At 38.0% G+C, this 27,651-nt stretch overlaps 1 protein-coding gene across 1 annotated transcript in view; it reads left to right on the top strand.

Annotated features, from left to right (window-relative positions):
- The window catches only part of LOC127419658 (dystrophin-like), a 375,384-nt gene that overhangs the window by 47,943 nt on the left and 299,790 nt on the right, over positions 1 to 27,651 (top strand). The window contains exons 3-7 of the mRNA XM_051661226.1: positions 15,137 to 15,198; positions 17,091 to 17,183; positions 17,731 to 17,808; positions 24,181 to 24,273; positions 24,379 to 24,551. Coding sequence (XP_051517186.1) covers positions 15,137 to 15,198; positions 17,091 to 17,183; positions 17,731 to 17,808; positions 24,181 to 24,273; positions 24,379 to 24,551 — 499 coding nt within the window. The remainder of the gene's footprint in view (positions 1 to 15,136; positions 15,199 to 17,090; positions 17,184 to 17,730; positions 17,809 to 24,180; positions 24,274 to 24,378; positions 24,552 to 27,651) is intronic.

Here is a 27,651-nt window from a genome sequence, read left to right as displayed (position 1 = left end):
TTTAGATGATTTTGTGTGTGCTAATATGATGTTTATCATAACTTCAAGTGTTTAATTGGGTTTGTGTGTTTCTGTCACATGCATTGTCACTCTGACAGGATGTAAACTCTTGTTTCATTGACAGGCGTGCTGGTTTCAAGTGTAACCCACCACACTCCCAGCATGCAATGCTTTTTGCAGCATCTCCCTCCTCAGGCATCACTTGAACTTCCTGTATGTAGTTTTCCTCCGTATCTCTCTGCATCCTATCATTCTATTTCTTTATGGAGTGGACGTTGTGAACATGAGTAAGTGGTTACCGTGGAGAAAGCGTACTGGTAGCTTTTTTAAGAAGCACAGGAAGAAGTTTTCCTTTCCTCTGTTAGGTAAGCACTCGCTCTTTTACTTCCTGATTCACATGACACTTTCCCACTTTTAAGATGTTTATTGATCTACATTTCAATGCAGACACACACACATACACACTCACAGACATTACTTAGCTATCTAAATGAGGACATGGTATGGACTCCTATTGATTTTATACAAAGTGAATGATATTACTGTTGACAAACTCTAACCCACACCCTAACTTTACCCCTTAAAGGAAACTTATTGCATTTCTAGAATAAAAATAAATAAATAAAAAAAAGAAAACCCAACAGTATTTGGTTTATGCATCAATTAAGCAACATTGGATCGACCAGTGGAGTAAGTTTGGGCGGGACTATCTGTTTATCCAGCCAATGGAAAATGGTAGGAGCGTTTAAAAAAACCTTTTAATTATTTTTGCAATTCCGTTTGGCGACGCTAGTGGCACAGAAATGACACTTCACCTTTAAACATCTTTCAACTTTTTAACTTATTCGTCAAAGAAATTTTATAGGTCCAACATTCCATTCCATCACATTCCATTTGGTCTTCATGGTGACCTGCCAGATGGTCATCAGGGCGACCCGTGGAGCCGGTCATGCTTTCTCCACCCTTCATGCTGGGATGCCATTCCACAGAGACGTGTGTGTGTTCTACCAGTGGAGCACAACATACATGCCCACCTCTCTCTCTCTCTCTCTGCCTGCATATTTTTCTGTCACTCTTCAGTAAAATTGAGTGTAGAGGAGATAGGAATGTGAACTTGGAGGACAGGAGAACTCGTATTGTTCCCTTGTTTCTTCGCTTTTTTCTATCATCTGTTGGTTTTTGACACTATGGCTGGACACAGTATGAAACTCAGAGGTAGGCGGCTATAGAACTGTTTTACTCTATATACAAATGTGTTTGTGTGTTGTAGGGGGTTGCATAGTCTAGTCAGTAAGAGAGGATGTCGGATTAAAACGACTAATGGGCTCGACAAGTGGACTGTTAAAAATCAGCAGTCGTGCAACCCCTAGTGTGTTGTGTATACCTGTAATCGGGGTTGTGGTTGAGTTATTAAGGGTGCAGTTTTACATATGAAGGAAGATGTGTTGTGTGGTTGTGATTGTTTTTGAAATGTTGACTCAAGGTTTGTCTCAAAACTTAGCAGGCTGACTACTTGTATATCAAAATCTAGCGAGCTGGGTTAGCTGAGTCCACTTACACAAATGAAAGTTTCCAACGTTAACAGTTTTTCTGTCATTACAAATTATATTTTCTCCCTAACAATTTTAGTGAAAACTTAAATGTAGTATAAAATGTAGATGGATTTCCCCATTTGCTTTAATGACAGCATGCACTCGAGCTGATGAAACTCCACAAGTTTGTGCAAAACCTCATGATTGTGTTATCCAGGATGTTCCAAAGAGCATCTTGTGTGTTTCAATGAACACTGACCTTTTGTACAAAGGATTTAAGATAATCAATGTCACAGATTTGCTAATATGATTATTGACATAGTAATGGTGCAGAATTTTTTTATATTAAATATATATGTTCATTATGGATTGGAATCATAAAGGTTTGGCAATAATGAATGCAATTCTTATTGTTTTCTGCCCTCAGCAGTCTGTCGTTGGATTATGGATTTCAACAGAGCAGAACAAATAAATCCGAAAGAAATGTAATACAAGGTGTATTTACACAGACTTTTTAGACACATCAATGCACTCCAATAATTGATCCTATCTATAGGCTATATTAAATAAAAATATGTAAAAAAAAATATATTCAATTCCTACATTTATTCTTTTATAAAATTCCACTGATTACAACAAAACTTTTATGGATCTTTAACTCCACATTGTCATTTGAACAAACTGTCGGTAACTGCATCGTCTGATTGAATCTCACAAGCCATTACATTCAGTTGAACTCCGCGTCAAAGCATCACTGAGCCGCATCTCGGAGGTCAACCAGCTCCTGTCCTGAAGAGCACGCTCTGCTGCATGCACTGCCAGCAGAGGCTCGCACCAAACTCCCGAGAAAGTATAAATGAACAAGTATTAACTTTGATACTGAACGCAAAGCGCTCCAGTTTCACTTTAAACGATCGTGTAATGGCAAATGTTCCTGGTTCATACACGCTGTGTTAATGACACACAGTGACAGGAGATGACGCACAATCTATTTTTGTGGAGTGATAAAATGATGAAACGAAATCTCAAAGGTTCTGCTTCATGACAAATATGGGCTCATGGGTTTAATCAGAGCATTAAAATAACGTGTGAAAGTGAAGAAATTAGGAAATATTTTACTACTGCATAATATGATAAAAATATATTATAAATAAAATATATATTATATTTTATTTAAAAAAAATTATAAAATATATGGAGTTCAAAAAACAAGTGCAAATGTAAAATTGACCAAAAAGAGAGACATATTTTAATTATTTAGAAATATTTTGATATTTTATTTTTCATGCCATTAGGTTTTCAAAACCTTAAAAGGAAATCATAGTTTATCCCTATTTTATTATTTGATTTATATATTTGAAGTTAAACATATAAAAATGACTATGTGTATGAAGCACACATGCAAAAAAAAGCACACCTTAAAAAAATGACAATTTATACGACAATTAACAATCAGCCAAATTTCATAATTGTGACAGCCCTACATATAAACTCAGCAAAAAAAAAGAAACGTCCCTTTTTAAGGACACTGTATTTTAAAGATAATTTTGTAAAAATCTAAATAACTTTACAGATCTTTATTGTAAAGGGTTTAAACAATGTTCTCCATGCTTGTTCAATGAACCATAAACAATTCATGAACATGCACCTGTGGAACGGTCGTTAAGACACTAACAGCTTACAGACGGTAAGCAATTAAGGTCACAGTTATAAAAACTTAGGACACTAAAGAGAACTTTCTACTGACTCTGAAAAACACCAAAAGAAAGATGCCCAGGGTTCTTGCTCATCTGCGTGAACGTGCCTTTGGCGTGCTGCATGGAGGCATGAGGACTGCAGATGTGGCCAATCATTGCAATCTCCGTACAGTGAGAAGCCTAAGACAGCGCTACAGGGAGACAGGAAGGACATCTGATCGTCCTCACAGTGGCAGACCACGTGTAACAACACCTGTACAGGATCGGTACACGAGTCGTGGTTTTGTCTCACCAGGGGTGATGGTTGGACTCGCCTTTATCATCAAAGGAATGAGCGTTACACTGAGGCCTGTACGCTGGAGCGGGATCGATTTGGAGGTGGAGGGTCCGTCATGGTCTGGGGCGGTGTGTCACAGCATCATCGGACTGAGTTTGTTGTCATTGCAGGCAATCTCAACGCTGTGCATTACAGGGAAGACATCCTCCTCCCTCATATGGTACCTTTCCTGCAGGCTCATCCTGATATGACCCTCCAGCATGACAATGCCACCAGCCATACTGCTCGTTCTGTGCGTGATTTCCTGCAAGACAGGTATGTCAGTGTTCTGCCATGGCCAGCAAAGAGGCCGGATCTCAGTCCAGTTGAGCACATCTGGGACCTGTTTGATCAGAGGGTGAGGGCTAGGGCCAAACCCCCCAGAAATGTCCAGGAACTTGCAAGTGCCTTGGTGGAAGAGTGGGGTAACATCTCACAGCAAGAACTGGCAAATCTGGTGCAGTCCATGAGGAGGAGATGCACTGCAGTACTTAATGCAGCTGGTGGCCACACCAGATACTGACTGTAACTTTTGATTTTGACCCCCCCCCCCCCTCTTTGTTCAGGGACACATGATTCCATTTCTGTTAGTCACATGTCTGTGAAACTTGTTCAGTTTATGTCTTAGTTGTTGAATCTTTTTATGTTCACACAAATATTTACACATGTTAAGTTTGCTGAAAATAAAAGCAGTTGAAAGTGAGAGAACGTTTCTTTTTTTGCTGAGTTTATTACTAAATTATAACTGTTTTGGTGCAAAACAATAAAATAAAACAACCCTTAATAACATTATCAGTGGACCTCAGGGAAGATAATAAAACTATTTAAAAAAAGAGCATGACCCCTATAAATGCTTCAATAATTGAATTAAATACTTTTGAATCCACAAATTGCATTGCCTTTGCTTATTTCTGAAATGTACATTTATTTTTGAAATTAAGGAATTTTCTCTCAATATTCTAGCATTTTTTCTGTGTACTCACAAAATGACACACACACACCAACGCAGAACTATAAATGCAAACCACTGCAGAGCCTACGTAGTAGGTTTGACACAGAAGTATAAACCGGCCTTTAGTGTGAGCGGCAGTTCTGTGGATGGAAATGTCTTGTTGATGAGAGAGGTCAACAGAGAATGGCCAGAAAGTCTACGGTAACTCAGATAGCTGCTCTGTACAGTTGTGGTGAGAAGAATATCATCTCAGAATACTGTTGTGAGATGAGGGTTGGCGCTGTTTTGGCGGCACGAGGGGGACCTACACAATATTAGGCAGATGGTTTTAAAGTTGTGGCTGATCGGTGTATAAAAACACTCTCCCCTGCAGAATGTTCATTTTAGGACGCAAGAGAACTGATTCGTTGTCAAATTAAATTGATTTCTTAGTTTTACCGGCAGTACATCTCATCTGTGTTCGGATTTTCTAAAGATATGTTCAGATGTGCGGTCCAGAATCAAGTGACAGAAGTTGGAATGCCCACTAGCGACTTCACAATACAGAGACTAGCGACACCCAGCAAATTAGCTGACTAAGTCGCTGGCGGTGTGAACGGGGCTTCAGAATTAAACGGGCTGTTTTTGCTAACTGTATCTTTAAGACCTTTAAGTTTATGTAGCTCTAGTAATCTCCATTATTATAACTAGCTTACCTCTTTGTACAAGCATAGTTCACAGTTCACACATTCATCAGTACTGACCAAGCTGCTGAACACTAAATATGTGTTATGTAATATGAACATTTTTATGAATATGTTAATGATGAGCTTATAGTTGTTAGTTGAGAGGAACGGAGTGATTGTTGCTGTTTGTGTACATACTGTACATAGTATTTCAAAATGATGCCATGATATGAGCCCTTTAAAACACATCATGTTGAGACACAAGTCTTTTGAAAGCTTCAAGATGCCATAGACCCTCCAATTAACACTGTACTGTAGTCTTTATTTTGCATTTTTGTTTTTGAAATCTTGTCTATCTGTCTATCGCTCTTTCTTCCAAAGTTTTCAAGCAAACAAGCTCAGGCAGGAGTCCACAGTGGAGGAGGAACCACCTCTTCAATTATGGGAATTTTATACATTATGGAATGTCCCATGTCAAAATATACTCAAACTCAGTAGTTACTGCACAGACCAAAACACACACACACACACACACACTAATTCCTACAGATAAAGTAATGAAAAGCTTACAGCTGTGTCAAAACCTAGTCATCAGCCTACCTAGACGTGATTTTTTTGGTCATCATGTGGGACCAATATATTTTACCAATATTCACTTTTCTACTTCATTGGTTGTTTACATCTAAATGGTTTGGTATGACCCATTTAAATGAGGACATACCTTTGACATATACTGTTTTATGTAAATGTAATTATTAGGCTTGGGATCAATGCCTTTTTCACACATTGATAATCAGAAGATTTACGATGGTTATCTGTCTGTCTGTCTATCTGTCTGTCTGTCTCAGGATTTTTTCAGATATAAATAGGGCTACCCATTGCACAATAGTCTGTCTTTTCAAACATATTTCTCAACACAACTTTGGTAAAGCGTGAGCGGCAGGATAAATTAATGGGAGTCGCACACCAGATGCATCTGACGGACGACATGGTGTGTTCTAAAATTGGAAACTGTTATTTTCTAGTACATGAACAGCGCAGGCTCATCGTCTCTCAGGCTGCTCAAAAATCTGCAGTGCCACAGAGCGTAACTCACATAGTTTCCATTAAATTTGACCCAAATCATTATCAAAGGACAAAGATTATTTACTCTAGCCATCACTGGATGATATAACATGTATATGTATCTTTAATATAGCCTACACAATGTATTTTCAGGTATGTCGTTTTGTGGTTTGACAGCTTGAATAAAACCTCTTCAAAGATACATACAGAGAAATTACATAATTTCTAATCTCTCGATTAGATCATACACTAACCTGCAAACTCACTGATGTTACTTTCATACTTGAAGTACTAAAACCTTCATTACTTTTGTGTGTATGCATCCTGTGCAATGAGCTCTAAAATACCCGTCCTATGTTGTGATACCTGTGCCTTGCGACCTGCCTCAGTAAATGTTATATCACCCCCTTGTGGTTTCCCAATGCTATTACACTAGACATTCAACAGAAGCCAACTAAGTGAATTGGAAAGCATGCAAATTAGGCTTCTAAATTAAATGTTGGCTAATGTTAATATATCAATGCCTCAAAAGTATATTGATACAATAACATCGATATCCATATAACAATATTTTATGACATGCCTAGTAATTATAACTAGAAAAGGAAAGTTTGATAAAGCCTTGCCTGAACATTTAAAATAGATATTTGAAGGGAAAAGTCTTGTGAAGGTTGCATAGGCCTTATTTGCAGATATATCAATAGATGGATTGATGGAAACCTGGATAGATAGATACATTGGTGGATGTGGCTTGAAAGCTCTAAAATAAGTTACAGTCAGAAATGTTGGTTTTGGGTTAGGAATTTGAAAATAATAACTGTTTTTTCCTTTGTACAGCCTACAGAATTAGTACAGCTAACCCAAACTCTAAAGCCCAGAGTATACATTGGTTAGATGCGAATGCTAAGCATCTACGTACAGGATGTGTAACATGAATTTTGTCATCAACAAAGTGCTCGAGCACTGAACACGTGCAGCCTGATTATTTTGAACAAGCAGTATGTGCACGCGCTTTGAATTATTTGCACTATTAAACTCAAATGAGCTGTTGCTGTCAGGAACAAGCGGTAAAAGAAAATGTAATTGCCAGCTAAACAACAGGAGACAAAGATGGAAATAACAACAGTGGGTGTACACGTCGAGAGCGCGTGTGTGAGGAGGTCTGAACTTGAGTCTGAAGGCATATAAAGACATCTTTAAGGGTTTAAACTCCTGAAGAGAAACAGTCCAGTGTCTCATAGCAGTTGTAGTGCGCATGCGCCAACCACCTGTCTATGCGCACAGTTAAATGGAGTATACTTAAAAAGGCTGAGTATACTTAAAAATATTTTTACCCTATAAGATATCCCAAAGGGGAGGTGTTGTCAGTTTTTCAGATTCATATAACTTATGGTTTTGGGGTAATTTTGTCCCCAAATTAACCCCATACACACATGTAATATAGGGTGACCAGACGTCCCCGTTTTCCGGGGACAGTCCCAGTTTTTGACGGTCTGTCCCCGACTTGAGCTGTCTCCGGAAATGTCCCCATTTTTACTGCACATTCAAAACAGTCCGCAAAGTGAAAATACACTGCAAGAAAGCCCCTATTTAAGCCTACCGGCAACAAGGTAAATCATGTGCTGTTTATTTTGAACAACAGAGGGGGTTGCTCGCTATAGCAGCTGTAAGTCATTCGTATTCCTTTACTGATTACTTTTTCGCGGCAGTTCCCTTTTAAGTCAGTCATTTTATGCTGTGTCATAGCTGACGTGGTGGGTTTATATCCGCAGGCGTAGCAAGTCTCCGAAACTCTTTAAAATCTCACCAATTTTAATTGGCAGATAGTGCTTTGTGCTCCGCCTCCCTTGCCCACGTCAGTGGGCGTATATAACGGTGGTGCACAGCACTATCTCTTCAGAATTTTCTCTTTCAGGATAGTGATATCTCTCTCTTGTACTGTGCACGAATATTGAATTGCTCTCTACTAGAATTGCTGTCAAGTTCTGCACCTCTCACAGTGGGTGGATCAGAGTTGTCTTCTACCCTGTGGTGCTCCGGCGATCACGGATTACTACATTAACCATTGAATGGCAGTGTGTGTCCCCTCCTGTGGGACAGCAAGACATCTTTGCCATTTTCAACGCAGTGAACAGATTATTTTGCGGCCTGTGGGCCTCAATGGAAAGTATCCTTTGAATTATTGGATTTATTGGATTGTATTGGATTTTCTGTTGCATGTAACATAAGCGCTATAGCCTGATTGTGTTTGAATGTGTACTTGTATTCTGTGCACAATCCTAAAAAAGTTGTTTGCTTAACAATGTCTTTATAAAGATGGTGTTTTTCAAATGTTTCCACAAGCAAATGAAACAAACATATTTCCCTCTCTCTGGTGGCCACGAGCGATGTTTTATGGACAGTGGCGCTCCTTGAGACTGATTGTGTTCACTGTGAATGCATGAATCTCAAGATGCTTTGCTCTCGGCTTGTTTTTCGTTCTGAAAGCTGAAGCCATCTGCCTCTCCTTCCACTATACTCCTTCTGTGGCTTCTGAGGAACCGCACAAGGAAGCTGCGTAAGGATGGGCATTAGAGCATGGAGATTTGAGGAGGATTTATCGCCGGCTCGTATCTTGCGTATCTCCTCTACATCAGGTGTCTTCACCCATTCAAGACAAGCACTGTGATTGCCTGGGCAGAGCCCAAGTTAACTTGGCGCTTGCAGAGAATTTGAGAGTGATTTTCGCCGGTTTGAGCCTGCGTCCTGCCTCCATCTCCAGTGGACTCGCCTGTTCTGTGGCGATTGACGGCTCATTCCGGCACACTGCAATCATTCACGGTGGTTTATGTCAGGGATTCTTTGTCACTGGGCTACATTAGTGGGACACGTACAGTACTGTGCAAAAGTTTTAGGCACTTAAGATGTTACACAAAACATTTGTCATAAGATGATTATTTATATCCTCAGCTTTAGTGTGTCAATAGGAAAAATACATTTTAGACTCCCAAACATTACTTGCAAATAGAATAGAAGAACAGGGTGCTATGCAAGAGATGGTATTGCCCTCACAGTGCCCCCCACTGAACATGGAGTCAGTCTGGGATTACATGAAGAGACAGAAGCAATTGAGACAGCCTAAATAGATAGAAGAACTGTGGTGAATTCTCCAAGAAGCTTGGAACATCCTATCTGCCAACAGCCAAGAAAAACTGTGTCCAGATGTACCTAGGAGAATTGGGGCTGTTTTAAAAGCAAAGGTGGTCACACCAAATATTGATTTAGCTTTTTTATGTTTACTGGACTTTGTATGATGTTAATTGATAAATGAAAACTATTTATGGCATTATTTTTTAAGACATCCTCACTATGCAACATTTTTCACAAATGCCTAAAACTTTTGCACAGTATTGTATGTGCAAAGCTGAGACATTTACTGTAATTTCCCCCCATGGGTCTGAAAACAAGATGAAGCGGCAATGCCTAAAGATTTCTTGTTTAAGCCAAAAAAAAATTAAAAAAAATAATTTTCACCGTGTTCACTCATTCACTGAGTTCAAGTCTCTGGAGCTGTCGCTCTGCTGTGCTTATTAAACACGCTTCTCGTTTCCCCGCCATTGTGAGCCGGGAACAGAGTGTGTAATTTCCTCTGTAACGCAGGATGGTTTGCCCTGTTTTGACTAAGGTTGACAACATGCCAGGAGATGGCCTATGTTGCAGCAGAGAATTTAGGTGCCTCCACGTCACCTAATAGCCGTCTCGCTTTCCCCGCCGCTGCGAGCCGGGAACGAGTTAGTGCCTTGACTCAGGTAATTTCAATGCCTTTTTTTTACTGTTGCTGATGCTGTGCCGCAACGCAGAAATTTAAGGTTCCTCAATATCGCCTAATAGCCTTCTCTCTTTCCCCGCTGTCACGAGACGAAAATTGGGTTCTGCTACGTGCTTGAGCACGACCACGTCCTACGAGGCTGCTGAACAAAAAAAAAAAAAAAACGAAAGAGAAAAGGATTACATCCCATTTTGAATCTGAGAAGCTTGAAAGGAGCACTCGCGAGGTTTCCGTTCAAAATTATTTCTCAGAAGCAAATTTTGTCTCATGTTTGTCCTATGGACTGGTTTGTGTCGATCAACCTGAAAGACGCTTACATTCACGTGCATATGGCCCCTTATCACAGGCCATTCTTGAGATTCACCTTTGAGGGGATTGCCTTTCAGCAGGACTTTAGGCTGCGTGGCGTTCGCGTTATGAATTACCTCGATGACTGGTTGCTCTTAGCACAATAAGAGGAACAAGCTTGCAAACACAGAGACCTGTTACTTGCACATTTGGAGTGTTTGGGACTGCAAGTCAACTGGTCAAAGAGCATGTTAACACCCAGCCGTCGGATTTCATTCCTGGGCATGAATCTCGACTCAGTCTCTATGCTGGCATGCCTGATGGAAGAACGCGCTCATTCCATTGACCGTTTTTTAAACACTTTCAAGTTGGGAAAACGTTTCTATTTGAAGCTTTTTCAACAGGTCCTGGGTCTCATGGCCTCTGCAACACCAGTCACTCTGCTGGGACTACTGCGGATGAGACCACTTCAGTGCTGGCTCAGACTGAAGGTGCCCCATCATTTATGGCGACACGGTCGCTTACATCTTGTGGTGTAACACCACTGTCTATCTGCGTTAATCATTTGGAAAACACCCACATTCTGTCAGACGTGTGTGGCACTCGGTCAAGTGTCCAGACGCAAAGTGGATGTGACGAATGCGTCGAACATGGGCTGGGAGACCTGTGCAATAGGCTTCCAGCCTTTGGCACCTGGACAGGTGCTCAAACGACCTGGAACATAAATTGTCTGGAACTACGCGCTGTATTTCTAGCATTAATGGCTACACAGCGGTTGTGGCCTACATATATCACCAAGGGGGAGTTCGATCTTGGTCATCGATGAACTTGGCGCACCAGCTTCTCCTCTGGTGTGATAAACATCTCCTTATCAATACATGCGACACATGTTCCAGGTTACCTGAAACACAGCTCAGATTTGCTCTCTCGACAGGGTGTTATAAAAGTAGAATGGAGACTTCATCCTCAGACAGTTCTGATGATATGGGATCGATTCGGGGAAGCTGAAATAATTTATTTGCATCACCGGAGACAACACACTTTCGTCTGTGGTACTCCCTGACTCATGCTTCGCTGGGCTGTATCCCACAAATGGCCAGCGGGACGCAAGTATGCATTCCCTCCGTCCACTTCAAGTATTGTGCAGAATTCGGGACGACAAGGAAGCAGTACTGCTGGTTGCGCCAGAATGGCTCAACCACCCATGGTTCCAAGAGTTAATAGAGCTCTATTACTACATTTACCAGGGTCAAAATACATAACATCTGAATCGTCCTCCTTTTTTAATTCATAGATAAGTAACATGTACAATTTCAGTGACACATTTACCACTGAACTAGAAATGTCCCAGTTTTTCATTTCAGATATCTGGTCACCTTAATGTAATGGGCATTTTTTTAATGTAGTGTATCTGGTGTAGACATGCACAAACATTGTAGAGGGACTCTAGGAATGTCAGGGTTTAAAAGGCAAGTGTTTGCTTGTGTATATATGCGACACTGGGAGAATTAAGAATGTGTGTATTCATCATTACATATTTTTTTTTTAATTCTTCAACATTTGGTCTCTATGGCCTAGGGATCAGTTCCCAACCCTTCTAAGGCCAGAGACATACTCTACATTAGTATGTAAATACAGACGCAAATGCTTGGCTAATGTTTTGCAAGCACATGGTCTCTGTTGTACATACATAACGTGCATTCTTGTGTTACTCTGGCAGTAACAAACCTTAGTACTAATAACCGCATGTGTTATTATTCAGGAAGTTAGCTCTAAACATGTTGACAGTTTTAACTAACTTTTTCTAAATTGCTCAGCAAGGTTTTCTTCAAGCTGTTGCTCCACCATGACATTATTTGACCTGGATGAAAAAACTGACCATAGAACAAGACATTTTAAACTAATGCCCGCTATAGCACCCCTTGTGGCAATGCTGAGAATGCAATGTTTACTTGTTTTGTCTTATGAATTGCATTCTGGAATACAGTGATGTGTGAAATTGAGCTTGTGCAGCTAATAGCGTCTGCCTTCGAAAACTTGTGTAGAGTATGTTTTGGGCCTTAAGGTAACCTACGGTGATGGTTGGTTTCCTGTGTGTAATAAATGTTTTTCTCACTGCTTTGTGGGGAATAGTGTTGTGTGTGTTGTCATGTATATACTCTCCTTCAACATCTATGTAGCCTGAGGCACATTCCTGGCTTTCTGTCCCCCATATACACTGTCTGCAGGGTACACACATACAAAGGGGCAGATGACCCGGCAGGCTTGTGGTCTTAACCTTTGATCTTTCTTGGGTTCACATTGGTGTACACAGAGTCGGTGGTTTTTGAATGCTCGTGTGTGTGTGGGAATCATCTATGCCTCTGTAATGCAATCTCACACAGACTGCGTATAGATTCAAATAGGAATATACAGACAACACATATTATGACACTAATGCTGTAACGCTTTGATTTGATCATGTGTTAGACAAATCCCGCCCCCTGCTGTGGGTCAGCTTTGATTGACGGCTCCAAGAGAGTGTCTTATTGGACATTTGATTAACAGCTCAGGGTGTCTCATAATTAAAAGATGTCTGTCAAAGAGTTTTAAGGGCTGTGCTGTGTCGTCATGGAATCTGTGCACATTTCTAAAAATGTTATGGTGGAAAATCTGTAGAATTCTGTAGAACTGATTTGGGCTGGGTATCGATACAGATATCCTGATTCGATTCCAGTTCACAAGCTCTCGATTTGATTTGAATTGATTTGATTCAGATACATTTTGATATATTCCAGTTACAATGCCTGTTTCGCTTACATATGAAAGCAATTTGTTAAATATTAACAAAATTTGAATTATATTTGAATTTTAAAGACATTATTTCAGGTAGGGGATAAGGTAGCAGCTGCAAGACATCTGATTTTTAAATTGACATCGTCTCATATGTTGTCAAGAGGGCGCAATGAAGCAAAATAAACCATACAGTACCGTGTTAAAGCTATTGTTTATTGCAAAGAACATATATGGCTGTTAACCAAAATGCAAAAAATTATAAAGTCAAAAGATTTAGCTAGTTCATATTCTTAAATCTTAAGTAAAATGAGAAAAGAAATGCTTCAGTAGACGGTTCTGTGTAAACTTAGTGTTGCACAGTAGCCTATACCGGTGCCATAGTACTGCTACAGACTCAAGCTTCATAATACTGGAGGTACCACAATGTTTTTCACTAAATACAGTTGTACGTACCTGATGCTTAAACAGTGAGACGCTGATAAGAGAGCAAGACACAATGACCAAAGACCTTCAACCAAAGTGCAGTTCTTTCCGTACGTGTACGCTAGATGGACGTCTTTGACTGTTGTGCTACAACGAACTGTTCTTTCAGCATTTAGTGCAGGAGAGCTGCATTTTATTTGATGCAATTTAGTGTCAATTTAAAAGGAAATGTAACCATTTCAACGCATCTTGAGACACCTGCATTCTTTTTTAGCCCAAAAATGTGATTGGTCTGAATGGCCACGAAAACCCCAAAGTATACTTCTGACAGGACACTTGAAGCTGAGCAACTGTGTACAGGACGCGTGACTCTCATCATCAGCAGAGTGCTCGCACTAAACGTGCGCAGCCCGATTTTTCTAACCGCACTTATTTGAGCACGCATAATGTGCATGCGCCTGGAGTTATTTGCACTAATTAGTGGGTCCACAAGGTGGCAACACTTTGAGCTGTTGCTGTCATGAAGATGTGCTAGAAGATGATGTAATCACCGCTAAACTTCAGGAGATGAAGGTAAAAACAACAACAGTGGATGTGCAAGTCAAGAGCGCATGTGTGAGAAGGTCTGGAGATACCTGCATTTGTATAACTCGAGTCTGAAGGAATATAAAGTCATCTTTATACTCCTGAAGAGAAAGTCTGGTGTCTCAAAGCAGTCGTAGCGCACATGCTCCAACTGCTTGTGTATATGCGCACAGTTATATGGAGGATACAGGCTTGCGTTCAACTGTACGTTGACGCTGAGCGTTCACGTCAGATTGGAAGTATACCTAGGGCCTAGGTCATCGTCAGTGCTTGGCACACATCCAAAATTCGAATGCATTTTAGCATTCGAATGTGCATTTTTTGTAATTATTTTATCTTAAATTCAACGAAAATGCAATTTTCTAATTTTAATTTGACAGCCTTACTGTAGCCTCACTTTTGACATAAATGACTGTGTTTACATTTAATACCTCATTGTTATTTGTGTAGTTTCTCTCTCTACTGTCCCTACTCTCTACTCCTTTGGCCTGTGAACAAGATCAACCAGTGGTTGTCTTGTGACATTACGAGCACCCCGGCATAGAGTAAAAGATCAACCTTGTGATTTTAAAATGCTATATCTGGATCATTCAAATGAAGACTGTGATTAATCGGAGAATTGATTTTCTTTTACCCAACCCAAGAATGGATTTAAAAGTGAATCTCACAAAGAAATATGGCTACACTGTTGTGATGTCATATTACACATAAAATAACCTTTTTTTTTTTTTTTTTAGGACCATTATGATTATTATTATTTTTTTATTTTTTTTGACAATTAGGCACCTTTTCCTTCCCATTTTCTAATTTTCCAATATCATCTGGATTAGTTTCCGTTTTGAACATGGAGAGTTTGTGGAAGTGAAAGTATGTGCAGATCTATGAAATGTTTTGTACAATGTACTAATCCAATAAAAAACTTTTACTGCATTATTATGTGCAATAAAATCAGCTCATTCACTGTTCCTCTCTTTCTCTCTCTCTCTCTCTCTCTCTCTCTCCCCCTCTCTTCCATCTGTAATTTTTCCAGATGAGCATGATGCTGTACAGAAGAAAACCTTCACGAAGTGGATCAATGCTCAGTTCTCCAAGGTAACCAAACAGTCCCAGCAGAGCTCATGCTGAACTTCTGAACCTCTGATTTTATGGCTGCACTGTCGAAGAATTCCTCAAGTTCTGGTACAGATCTGAAAGCTTAGACACTTTGTTTTAGAACATGCTTGAGGCTCTTAATTCTCTAGAGACACTCTTTTCTTTTTCCAAAATCTCAAATCATAAGGGCTGAAATCCAAAAGTGTGCTGAAACATGTTTGAATCGGTCAAATGTTTTTTTTATCAACTGCAGCTTGTTTTTGTACTGTAACAGCAGCAGGATACTTCTGAAGAGTTCCAGCATTAGAAACAAGCACGACTGAAGTTTATTTTTCAGAAAATCCCTTATCATTTCACTCTGGCCTTTAGGGTTTGTCACAATGTAAGTCAGACTTTGCAAAGAGGCTGTTATTGAACGATGGGACATTTAAAATCTAGATAAAGTGCAACTGTGCCCGTCCACTTTTTAAACCGTCTTGGTTCTAGAAATATTTTTCCCATTAATTTTTTCCTTAAAAGTCTTTATAAAAGAGTTCTAAGCCATGAACCAAACCAACCAGCTCCAAGGTTAATCACAAAATTACAAACTTTGATTTGAAGCAAAAAAGTACAGTGGCAAGAAAAAGTATGTGAACCCTTTGAAATTAGCTGGTTTTGTGCATTAATTGCTCATAAAATGTGACCTCATCGTCATCAAAGTAACAAGTATATACAAAGAACAATGTTCTTAAGCTAACAACACACAAACAATTATAATCTTTCATGTCTTTATTGAACACATCCCATTTAACATTCACAGTGCTGTGGAAAAGTAATTGAATCCCTAGGCTTTTGATGACAAAAAAAAAGAAAAAAAAAGAAAAAGCTAATTAGATTCAGGAGTTGGCAAACCTGGCATCCAGTTAATGAAACGTGATTGGAGGTGTGGGTTAGAGCTACTTTGACTTATAAAATGCACTAAAAAATGTTGAGTTTGCTATTCACAAGAACCATCTGCTGACGTGGAACATGCCTTGCAAAAAATAAGACTTTACGACCAAGAATTGTTGCTTTGCATAAAGCTGGAAATGGTTACAAAGTTATCTTTGATATTCACTGGTCCACAAATTTTCTATAAATGGAGATGATTTAGTACTGTGGCTACTCTCCCTAGAAGTGGCTGTCCAGCCAAGATGACTCAAAGGACACACCGCTGAATGCTCAATGAGTTAAAAAAAGAACCCTAGAGTGACTGCTAAAGACTTGAAGGAATCATTGGAACTGGTTAACATCAAGGGTTCAGTTACTTTTTCTACAGCACTGTGAATGTTTAATGTGATGTGTTAAATAAAGACGTGAAAGATTATAATTGTTTGTGTGTTGTTGGCTTGAGCACATTGTGTTTGTCTATACTTGTGATCACATTTTATGACCAATTAATGCAGAAAACCAGCTAATTCCAAAGGATTCACATACTTTTTCTTGCTACTGTATGTGAAAATCGGATAAAAAGACAAAGGTTTAAGGCTGCGTACTTAACGTCTTTCATGAGGAAATTAACTACATTTGCCATGAAGCATTGCGATAGACGTAGCCAATCGAATTAACCACGATGGAAAAATAGAAAGCTTTTGATTTTAAGTTGTTGATTTTAAGAATAGAAACAATATATTTTAGATATATTGCAAAATATTCAGATATATGCATACATATATATATACACATAGAGAGTTTTGAGAGTGTAGTGAGACCGACTCGGTTCATTCAAAGTGCATCATATGAGTCTGTGGTCGCTGCAGAGCAAATTTGGTGTACTTTGTTGCCTGTCATTTTTTTGAGGGAATGTTTTAATGTGTGATGATATGGGGATTGTATTAAAGTCGAATTAAATTTGTGCTAATTTTGTGTTTCAGACGGGAAAGACGCCTATTAAAGACATGTTCTCTGACCTGAGAGACGGACGAAAACTGCTCGATCTGCTAGAGGGACTAACTGCAACTACACTGGTGTGTGTGTGCAGACTATCAGAGTGTGTTTATACAGTGCATATGTGTGTGTGTTAGATGGTTTGAAGGGTTTGAATTGAGGTTAACTGCAACGTGTCTGAACTGTACACACACACACACACACACACACACACACACACACACACATATATATGGCAAACAACAATACTGCTAATATGCGCACACACACTAACAGTGTTTGAGTGACATCTGAGTGATGACGGCCTGTAGGCTTTATCGTTATCACCCCTTCATCACATTAAACCCTGCTAAATATTATTGCTCATGTTCATAACAGTGCTTCCTTATCACATCAACCTAGCCGTTTGATTGTGTGTGATATTGGGTTAATTCAGGTAAAATGGACAATAAATGTCAAAATGTGGCCCATTTTACCCAAAGCTAAGTCAGCACTAGCATAAAGTAATAATGTTCGTTAATGTTATATTAGCGAAAGTTACCAACCAGTTAATCCAATAAAAACCAGCATTTTGATGTTAGATTGATGACCTCTGGTGTAAAGAATTTCTCTCTGTCTCTCTCTCAGACCAAAGAGCGTGGCTCCACCAGAGTTCACTCCCTCAACAACGTCAACAGAGTCCTGCAAGTGCTTCATCAGAACAGCGTAAGTCTCTGTCTGCATTTACCTTTCCATGTGTCCTTGCTGCTGGTAGATGGGGTGGCTCTGAGCTTCAGCTGTGAGGGGAAATTATTTTTGCATCCGCTGACAGACGCTGCCTAAGGAACATACAGCAAGGGCAATCTAATTAAAACGCTTTACTGTTCTGTGTCTTTTAGGGATGTTAGTGTGTCATTTTAATTTGACTTGTCCTCTGTCTCTGCTCTTTGATAGTTCAGGGTCAGATGAAACAGAATCACATGCCAATGTATATCCAAAAAACACAGTATTAGCATGGTATATGTCCAAAAAGCCATGGTAAAACCAATGGTGCTGTACATACAGTATGCTAAAAATGGCCAAAAATACAAGGCATTCATTTCTGTTGGTTATTTTTTACATTATTTTCTCAAAACTATTTGGTTACTGGGTCAATGATCTGACACTCTTTTTATTGATTTTTTTCTGGATTTATTAAGTTATTCAAAAATACATAAAAAAAAAAAAAAATGCAATTTACACAAAACAATTACTTGAATACACCTCTACTATGATTTTTTTTTTCTTTCTGTGGCTTACTCAAAAAATTGGTGGTTAAAAAATAAGTCTAATTAAAAGCTGAAATTGAATTGAATTGAAAAACGTTAGCAACTTGGCATGAGTAGTACATTTATATTATTATTTCTTAAAAAATAAGCAGTGGAAAGTTTTTTATAAATAATATTTCAAATTATTTTTACATAATATTTGAAAAACCTTTATCCACCAAATAGAAGTCATTTAGTCTAACCAGCATGTAGGTTGCCAAAAAAAGATTGTGTATGAATTTGATAAAAGATATTTTGACATTTTTATTAAAAAAAGGCACATTTTATAGCAGTCAAATTGAGTAACCCTAAGTAACCTTCTTTATATTCTTGACTCAAAAACGTAAAAAAATAATTTTAAAAACATTTCTCAAATTAATGATTAAATTGTGTAGATTCTCATATTTTCAAGGTGCAAGGAAGCTTATTTAAAGCTGAAGTATGTCATTTCTGCACCACTAGCGCCACCGAACGGAACTGCAAAAATAAACATGGTTTTCAAAACAGTTTTCTGAATATGGCAATTCTTCAACCAGTCAGATAGTCCCGCCCCCAACTCACGCCATTGGTTGAGAAACTTTGTTGGGGCGGGTCTAAGCTGGTCGTTCAAAACAAACACAGGAATTTTCTAGTCCCACAGAAACACAGTGCTTACAGTTTTTGAGAAAATTAACCTATGAATGGCTTACTTATAGTTGTCTCTGCATTAATATGCACTTAATAGCCGGTATAGAAGAAAGTACTTTATCACTGAAAAAGTTACATAGTTTAGCTTTTCATTTTACTTAATGGTTACATGAGATGACATTTTTAAAGTCATTAAAATGCTTTTCAATTTTTTTGATATATGCTATAAATGTTTTTCAGAAATATATGAAACCAAATTGGATGCAAAGATTACATGTCTAAGAACTTGACACGTGTATTTTTAAACTAGATTTTTAAAAGATTTTTAATTTTTGTCACCTCGGACAACCTTATGTCAATGACTCCATTATGATTAATTACTATAGTAATAACTGTAACTGTAATGTTTAATTAAAGCAGCTCCAAAAATTATACATTTATTGGTAACACTTAACAATAAGGTTCCATTTGTTAACATTCGTTTACGGCATTGGTTAACATGAACTAACAAAGAACAATACTTAAACAGCACTTTTTAATCTCAGTTAATTTCAGCATATAGTAATACATTTTTAAAATCTAAAGTTTTATGTTAATATTAGTTTATGCACTAAACTAAAGGCCTTTTCACACCAAATGCAACACAATCATGAGAGGTGAATCGCCGGCGAATGGCCCTTTCCCATAGAAAGTGAAGCGAATTTTGGCCGTTAGCACATTCACGCCTTTACAAAAGGTGGAGCTAATCGACAGTCAGTTTTACCCAGGTATGGTAGGCGGCTTAACGCACCTTTGAGCTGGTCCACCCTCTGTCCATCACCAGGTGACCAAGTTCAACCATAAACAGCTAGTACAGTACATAGTGAAACGAAACAACGTTCCTCCAGGACCATGGTGCTACATAAAAACAACATGAAACAACATAAAACAAACACAGAACTACATGAGACTACACAGAACTAAAAGACCTACACATTTCTACATAAAGTGCATGTGCAAACGTGTGCAAACAGTACAAGATGGTACAATAATTGCTGAAACAGGACAATAGGCAAAGTAAGAGACCAGTACACAGTTCTAGTGTGAAAGTGTCAGATGAAACAGGTAGTGCAAAAAGATACTACAATATAATAGAAAATGCTGTGAATGGAAACATAACATACATGACATAGTATTCAGCAGATAAGCTTATACTATATTTGGACATAGCAGTTATTGGGGTAGCAGCCAGGTAGAAAGTGAAGTACAATATTTTATGAATACAGTAGCAGCAAAATAATTAGGGTAGATAAAATTACAAAGGGAATCGGATGGTGTTCAGTTGTGTGTGTGTGTGTGTGTCAGTCCAGTCTCTGAGTGTTGAGGAGTCTGATGGCTTTGGGGAAGAAACTGTTACACAGTCTGGCCGTGAGGGCCCGAATGCTTCAGTACCTTTTGCCAGATGGCAGGAGGGTGAAGAGTTTGTGTGAGGGGTGCGTGGGGTCATCCACAATGCTGGTTGGCTTTGCAGTTGCAGCGCGTGGTGTAAATGTCTATGATGGAGGGAAGAGAGACCCCGATGATCTTCTCAGCTGTCCTCACTATCCTCTGCAGGGTCTTGCAATCCGAAACGGTGCAATTTCCAAACCAGGCAGTGATGCAGCTGCTAAGGATGCTCTTGATAGTCCCTCTGTAGAATGTTGTGAGGATGCTGGGTGGGAGATGAGCATTTATCAGCCTTTGCAGAAAGTAGAGACGCTGCTAAGCTTTTTTGGTTATGGAGCTGGTGTTGAGGGAAAAGGTGAGGTTTGGTGCGCTTGACGATCTCCACAGAGGAGCCATCGATGTTCAGCGGAGAGTGGTCTGTCCATGCTCTCCTGAAGTCAACAACCATCTCTTTTGTTTTGTTCACGTTCAGAGACAGGTTGTTGGCTATGCACTAGTCCGTTAGCCGCTGCACCTCCTCTCTGTATGCTGACTCATCGTTCTTGCTGATGAGACGCACTACGGTCGTGTCATCGGCGAACTTGATGATGTGACAACCACTTGACAAGTTTGCAAAACAAACAAGAAAAGCAAACTATTCTGTAGTGTGCAGATCGAAAAATAAAACGGATTTCTCTACAAGCTGCTGCAGTGGTGATGAGTGTGTTGTTGATTTGCTGAATGAGAAAGAAAACTTTCGAGACATTTCACAAACTATTTCAGTTCACCTGCTGGACAAGTTGACTGACAGTATTATCATATATCACAGTCTGAGGGGTGATTAGAAAGAATCGAGTGTAAAAAAAGGATTTAACAGTTAAAACATGTTATCATTTTGAACAATATTAATTATATGCCACTGTCATGCATACTGTGTATAAAATCACTGCATAATGCATACTTAAAAAGACTCTTAAAACAAATTTTTAAAACAAATGTTTGACTGTATCTTATTCCCATGCACATCTACTTTATATTTGCAAAAAACCCTGCAGGTTACTTATTTAACATGATTCAATTTTAATGCTCCAAGTGTATAAGCAATAAAAAAAGATCTCACCCAACAAAACCCATCTTGAGTCCACCCATTATTAGATACTTTTATGCTGCTATTGACAGAAGTTGTTTATTAAAAAAGTGATACAAAATCAAAGTTGCTGCGATATATATATATATATATATATATATATATATATATATATATATATATATATATATATATATATATATATATATCATATTAAAGCGATAAGAGAACTCACGTAAGATTAAATGCAAAAGCCAAACAATGTGGCAGCAATATGGAATAAATTATGAAGACAATCCACATAAGATCAGATCATTTTTAAAGGGAGTTTAAAGGCAGTGATGCAGCGATATCATTTACATGTTAAGAGAATCCATATGAGGAAAAAATCTCAGTTTTTAAGGCATTTGATGTAAATGAACTATACATCCTCACTGTTGGTTCAGGATTTCTTCCTCGAGTTACTTCAGCATTTAATGTCGGTGGTCAAAACAGCTTTCTGTGCTTTAGTGCCACCAGTTTCTCTGGTTCTGGTAACTGCAACGGTTTCTGACGTGATATAAAGCATATATATCATTGGTCAGGACATTTCTGTGTTTTCATTAACTAACATTGACTAAGATTAATAAATGCTGTAAAAATATGTTGTTCATTGTTAGTTCATGATATCTAATGCAGTAACTAATGTCAAGAAATGGAACCTTATTATGAAGTGTTACTCATTTCATTCATACATCTTCACGTTACGGTAAACGTTTTTTTCGAAAAATCCTGGCCAGACGCTTTTGTCAGGTCCGAAAAAGAGGACATGTCCGGAAAAAAAGAGGACGTACAGTATGGTCAGCCTACAGACACTTCAACAGGTTTCCTTAACCTAATTTTTTTTACAAAATGCATTTAAAACTTAACAAATATACAAAGTTCTGAAAAATACTGCTAATATTGCTGCTAAAATAGACACAGGAATGGATGTTGTAACACGATTTGAGTGTTTTAATCATAAGCTTAAAAAACTAAATCATCAACAAAGGAGCAGGGCTATACTGAACTGTGCAAAAGTTTTAGGCACTTGTGAAAAATTGTACATAGTGAGGATTTCTTCAAAAAATAATTCCATTAAAAGCTCTCATTTATCAATCAATGTCACACCAAGTAAAAAAAAAATAAATAAAAAATAAAAAAATATTTGGTGTGACAAACAGTCCCAATTCTCCTAGGTACACCTGGATACAGTTTTTCTTGGTTGTTGGCAGATAGGATGTTCTGAGCTTCTTGGAGAATTCACCACAGTTCTTCTATCTATTTAGGCTGTCTCAGTTGCTTCTGTCTCTTTATGTAATCTCAGACTGACTCAATATTCAGTGGGGGGCTTTGTGGGGGCCATGACATCTGTTGCAGGACTCCCTGTTCTTCTATTCGCAAAAGAAATGTTTTGGAGTCTAAAATGTATATTTTCTATTGACACACTAAAGCTGAAGTGTTCTCATCTATTCCAAGGTGATTTGATGTCAGACATTCGATGTTGACACCGTGTTTTCTTTGGCAAACCATCATGCTCCAAATGGGTTGATTAGACTTTAGAACCGCAATACAAAAGTGTAACGAACTGTGTGTGGCGAACTGACCGGTTGTTTTTTCTTTTTCTTTTTTCCGAGGACTGTCAAATCCCTAGTAAATACATAGCAACATGAACACTGTCAAATACAAGATGAGCGTTATTTTAAAGCCAAAAATGTGCATTTATAATTTGAAAAGGTAGACTGTAGATTTTGGACTGACACACACAACTGTTTAACAGCCAGTAATCTCAAAATGGCCAAATATCAGCTGATTAATCGCTGTTTAATAACCATTCACAGCTTGAACAGGGAAATCAAGTCTTTCTTGTTTCTTTGAACCTGGTTCAGTTGATTCGCTAATTTTCTCCCACAATTACACTGCTATGGATTGAACATTACACACACATTATGTTCAGGTTGTGTTCACTCTGTAAACTCTGTACCAGTGATAGAGGTTTGTGGTTGGCTCTGTAAGCAGACATGACATCTTAAGTCTGATCATTGAGTGGTAAGTACAGGTTTGGTTCATCTGCACCTGTAAATCCAGTGAGATTAGATGTCTGTCAGACAGGCATGTTTACACAGAATCACACATCATTTTAGAATCCTCTCTAAATGCTTTCACATTTCTCACAGTTTACATGAAGGACAATAATAGCTGGTTTGGAGGATCTAGGTTAATTAGCCACTACAAATACAAGTATGTGTTTATATACAATATTCCCCATTTGAGCGACATGTAAAGAGATGCAACTGCTTTCAAAATCCATTTTACTTCTATAATGTGATGTATTTCAGAGTGAAACAATATTCACTGGGAAATAAAGTGAGACATGACTTGGGATTTAATTGGCTCGTTTTTGTTAGGCTATGATATGATTGGATAATATACATTTTCCCCACCCACATGACCTTGGTTACATCAGCACAAAGGGGTTTCAGAGAACATTTATTGAGGAAAAAAAAAGAAAAATCTTTGAAGACATCCAGTTAATAATAATACGTTTTTTTTTTTGCCTAAAAACATTGTAATTTTAATCTGTTCTTCATTTGTCCCTTTTTCTAATACTTTTTTTTTTTTTTTTTTTTTACTGTATATTTTCTGAACTTTCAGGTGGATTTGGTGAATATTGGAGGGACTGATATTGTTGATGGGAATCATAAACTCACTCTGGGACTCATCTGGAGTATCATACTACATTGGCAGGTCAGAACACACACACACACACACACACACACACACACACACACACACACAAACACTTGTATATTTCTAAAAGCTTTGTTGCTTGACGTGTGTGTGTGGGTTCAGGTGAAGGATGTTATGAAGGATGTGATGTCCAGTCTTCAGCAGACCAACAGCGAGAAGATTCTGCTGAGCTGGGTTAGAAACTGCACACGTAACTATGACAACGTCAACGTGCTCAACTTTACCACCAGCTGGGCAGACGGGTTGGCGTTCAACGCCGTGTTACATCACTTCAGGTGACACACACACACACAGCATGTTTAGACTACTGTCAGTGCGGTCTCTTGGGCAAGGGTATGGAGTGCATTGATGAGGTCAGGAGGGTTTGTGTTCATAAGCTGTTTAGATTGATCATGTCACACATTGAACCCGCAGGAGCTGAAACACAAACTCTCACACACACATAAAGCAGTGTGTCTGTTAATTCCAGATTTGTTCATTGTGTTTGTGGGTTATAAACATTCTTTATTCAAATAACATCACATGAAAAGGCAGAAAGAGAGAAACCTGGGGAAATAAGTCCACATTTTAGAAGCTCATTTTCAACTCTCAGAGAATCTGAATTTATATCTTCCAAAAGATGTAGGTGTCTAGACCAGACTACCTGGATTCATTTTCTGCATTTTGTGGGAAAATCTGCAGAGTTCTTTATAATGTTGAAGTGACGATGAGTTCTTCGGTCTGAAAAGTTAAACAGTAAAAAACAATACAAATGTAATTCTTTGAGCTGTGTAAAAGTGTGCAATTGCAAAAATAACATGCATGTTTCCTGAAAACTTCCCTTGTCTTTCAATGATCTGTCAAACATAAAGTCCCGCCCCAAACTCACAGCATTGGTTGAATAATTTTTGCTGCATTGGGTGTCATGGACCCACAGTGTTCAGACGTTTTGAGAAATCAACCTACAAATGGTCTTCTTTTTATCGGAAAAAATGACAAACTTTTGCTTTAAAGACATAATACAAAAACATGGCACCAAATATTACAAAAAATGCCACCAAAATTCAAAATATGAGGGCAAAAAGTGCCCTTTTAATGAATGCTTCTGTTTTTTATTAGTAACATCAGACTTAGTTCTTAAAGAATATTCCGGGTTCAATACAAGTAAAGCTCAATCAACAGAATTTTTGGCATAATGTTGGAAAAAAAATATATATACACTACTGTTCAAAGGTTTTGAAACACTCATTCTTTATTATAATTTTTTCCCCATTTTAGAATAATAATAAAGTCATTAAAACTATGGAATAACATAAATGTAACTGTGGGAATTATGTTGTGACTAAACTAAATATAAAATAAATCAAAACTGTGTTATATTTTAGCATCTTCAAAGTAGTCACCCTTTGCCTAGAATTTGCAGACATGTACTCTTGACATTTTCTCAACCAACTTCTTGAGGTATCACCCTGGGATGCTTTTTAAACAGTATTGAAGGAGTTCCCATCTATGTTGGGCACTTATTGGCTGCTTTTCTTTATTATTTGGTCCAAGTCATCCATTTCAAAAACTTTTTTTATTTTAATTAAATTTTAGATTTATAATGAAATAAATTAATATGTTGGCACAATTATATTTTTGTCTACAATACTAATTTCAAACATTTAAGCATACGCCTTCAGATCAAAAGATTTTTAAGATCATGAGAAACATTTCAGTCAAGTGACCCCAAACTTATGAATGGTAGTATATATATAAATAATTGACTCGTCCCTGCTTTAAAAAAAAAAAAATAAGAAAAAAGAAGCAAAAATCGAGGTTACAGTGAGACACTTACAATGGAAGTGAATGTGGGCAATTTTTGGAGGGTTAAAAAGCTGAAATGTGAAGCTCATCATTTTATAAAAGCACTAACATTAAAGGAATATTCCGGGTTCAAGACAAGTAAAGCTCAGTCGTCAGCATTTGTGACATAATATACATTTTCACAAAAATGTATTTTAACTTGTCTCTTCTTTAAAATAAAAAAGCAAAAATCAAAGTTATAGAGAGGCACTTATAATTGAAGTGAATGGGGGACAATCCGTATATGTTAAAATACTCACCTTTTCAAAAGTATAGCCACACGACATAAACAATATGCGTGTTGATGTCATTTTAGTGTGATAAAATCACATTCTAACCTTTTATGTCAAGTTATATTCAATTTTACAACTTCGTTGCTATGACGATGTAATGTCAACAATCCCTAAAGCCCTAATATGACTAAAAGTGATTTAAACAACTTTACAGCTCAGATAAGAATTAATGTAAGTGCTTTTATAAAATTATAAGCGTCACGTTTCTGCCTTTTTAAACCCTCCAAAAATTGGCCACATTCACTTCCACTGTAAATGCCTCACTGTAACCTCGATTTTTGCTTTTTTTTAAAGAAAAGGAGGGACGATTCAAAAAATTTTTTTTTTTTTTGTGGTAATCAACATTATGCCATAAATGCTGTTGATTTAGCTTAACTTGTGTTGAACCCGGAATACTCATTTAATTCTTCTTTTGAAACGTCTGTATTATTTGAGCTGTAATGTTGTTTAAAGGTGCACTCAGTAAAGTGTTTGTCATTTTGGACTTACAGTGACACCTAGGATGGATGCAGCATCATTTAAAATCAACAGTTTTTAGTTACAGATGCCATTGTATAAATTCATTATTCACTGATATACTGTATATATAGAACTGGATTGCTCATGACGTCATATCAGTGAAGCCATTGCGCCGCCATATTGCTATGCCCAAACATTCCAGTGTGCCTATTGACTTAATAGAAAAACATCTAATTTCATTTAATCACAGATTTATATTTCTAAAATCTGCCTGTACATCCCTACAATGAAAATGTCCTACACATGTAATCATTTATTTATTTAAAGTCGGGAATTGTTTCTTGAAAGCCCGAGCGAGTTATGCATATCTATATCAAACGTATACTGTACCTCTTACAAACTTCATCGGCGAACAGAACAGCTGAATGTAAACAAGTTCACTGAAACTGAGGTAAGATACAAGCAGACATTTCAGAGATATTAATTTACAACACTGAAGTGTTCATTCAGAGTTACTTATTTCACATACGGTAAATAGTTTTATTAAAAAGTGAATTTTTCTCGCGGTCACTTGCCTGAGAACACAGATTCTCTCTTTCCCTCTCTCAATCACACACGCACAGTAGGCATGCAGAGAATGAGGGAGACAAGTGAAGCAAAGATGAATTAAACTGATACACTAGGTTTAAGTGGCGAACGCACACTTATGTATCTATGTATGACTACAGAGAGCACTTCAATATGAAAACAGGCAAATCACGGGCATTTTAGGTGATTTAGAAATACCGGTCTGATTTTA

This window comes from Myxocyprinus asiaticus, chromosome 29 (genome assembly GCF_019703515.2).
Source record: "Myxocyprinus asiaticus isolate MX2 ecotype Aquarium Trade chromosome 29, UBuf_Myxa_2, whole genome shotgun sequence".
Lineage (NCBI taxonomy): Eukaryota > Metazoa > Chordata > Actinopteri > Cypriniformes > Catostomidae > Myxocyprinus > Myxocyprinus asiaticus.
Note: the sequence above shows the minus strand (reverse complement) of the source record. Positions and strands in the feature narration are given on the sequence as shown.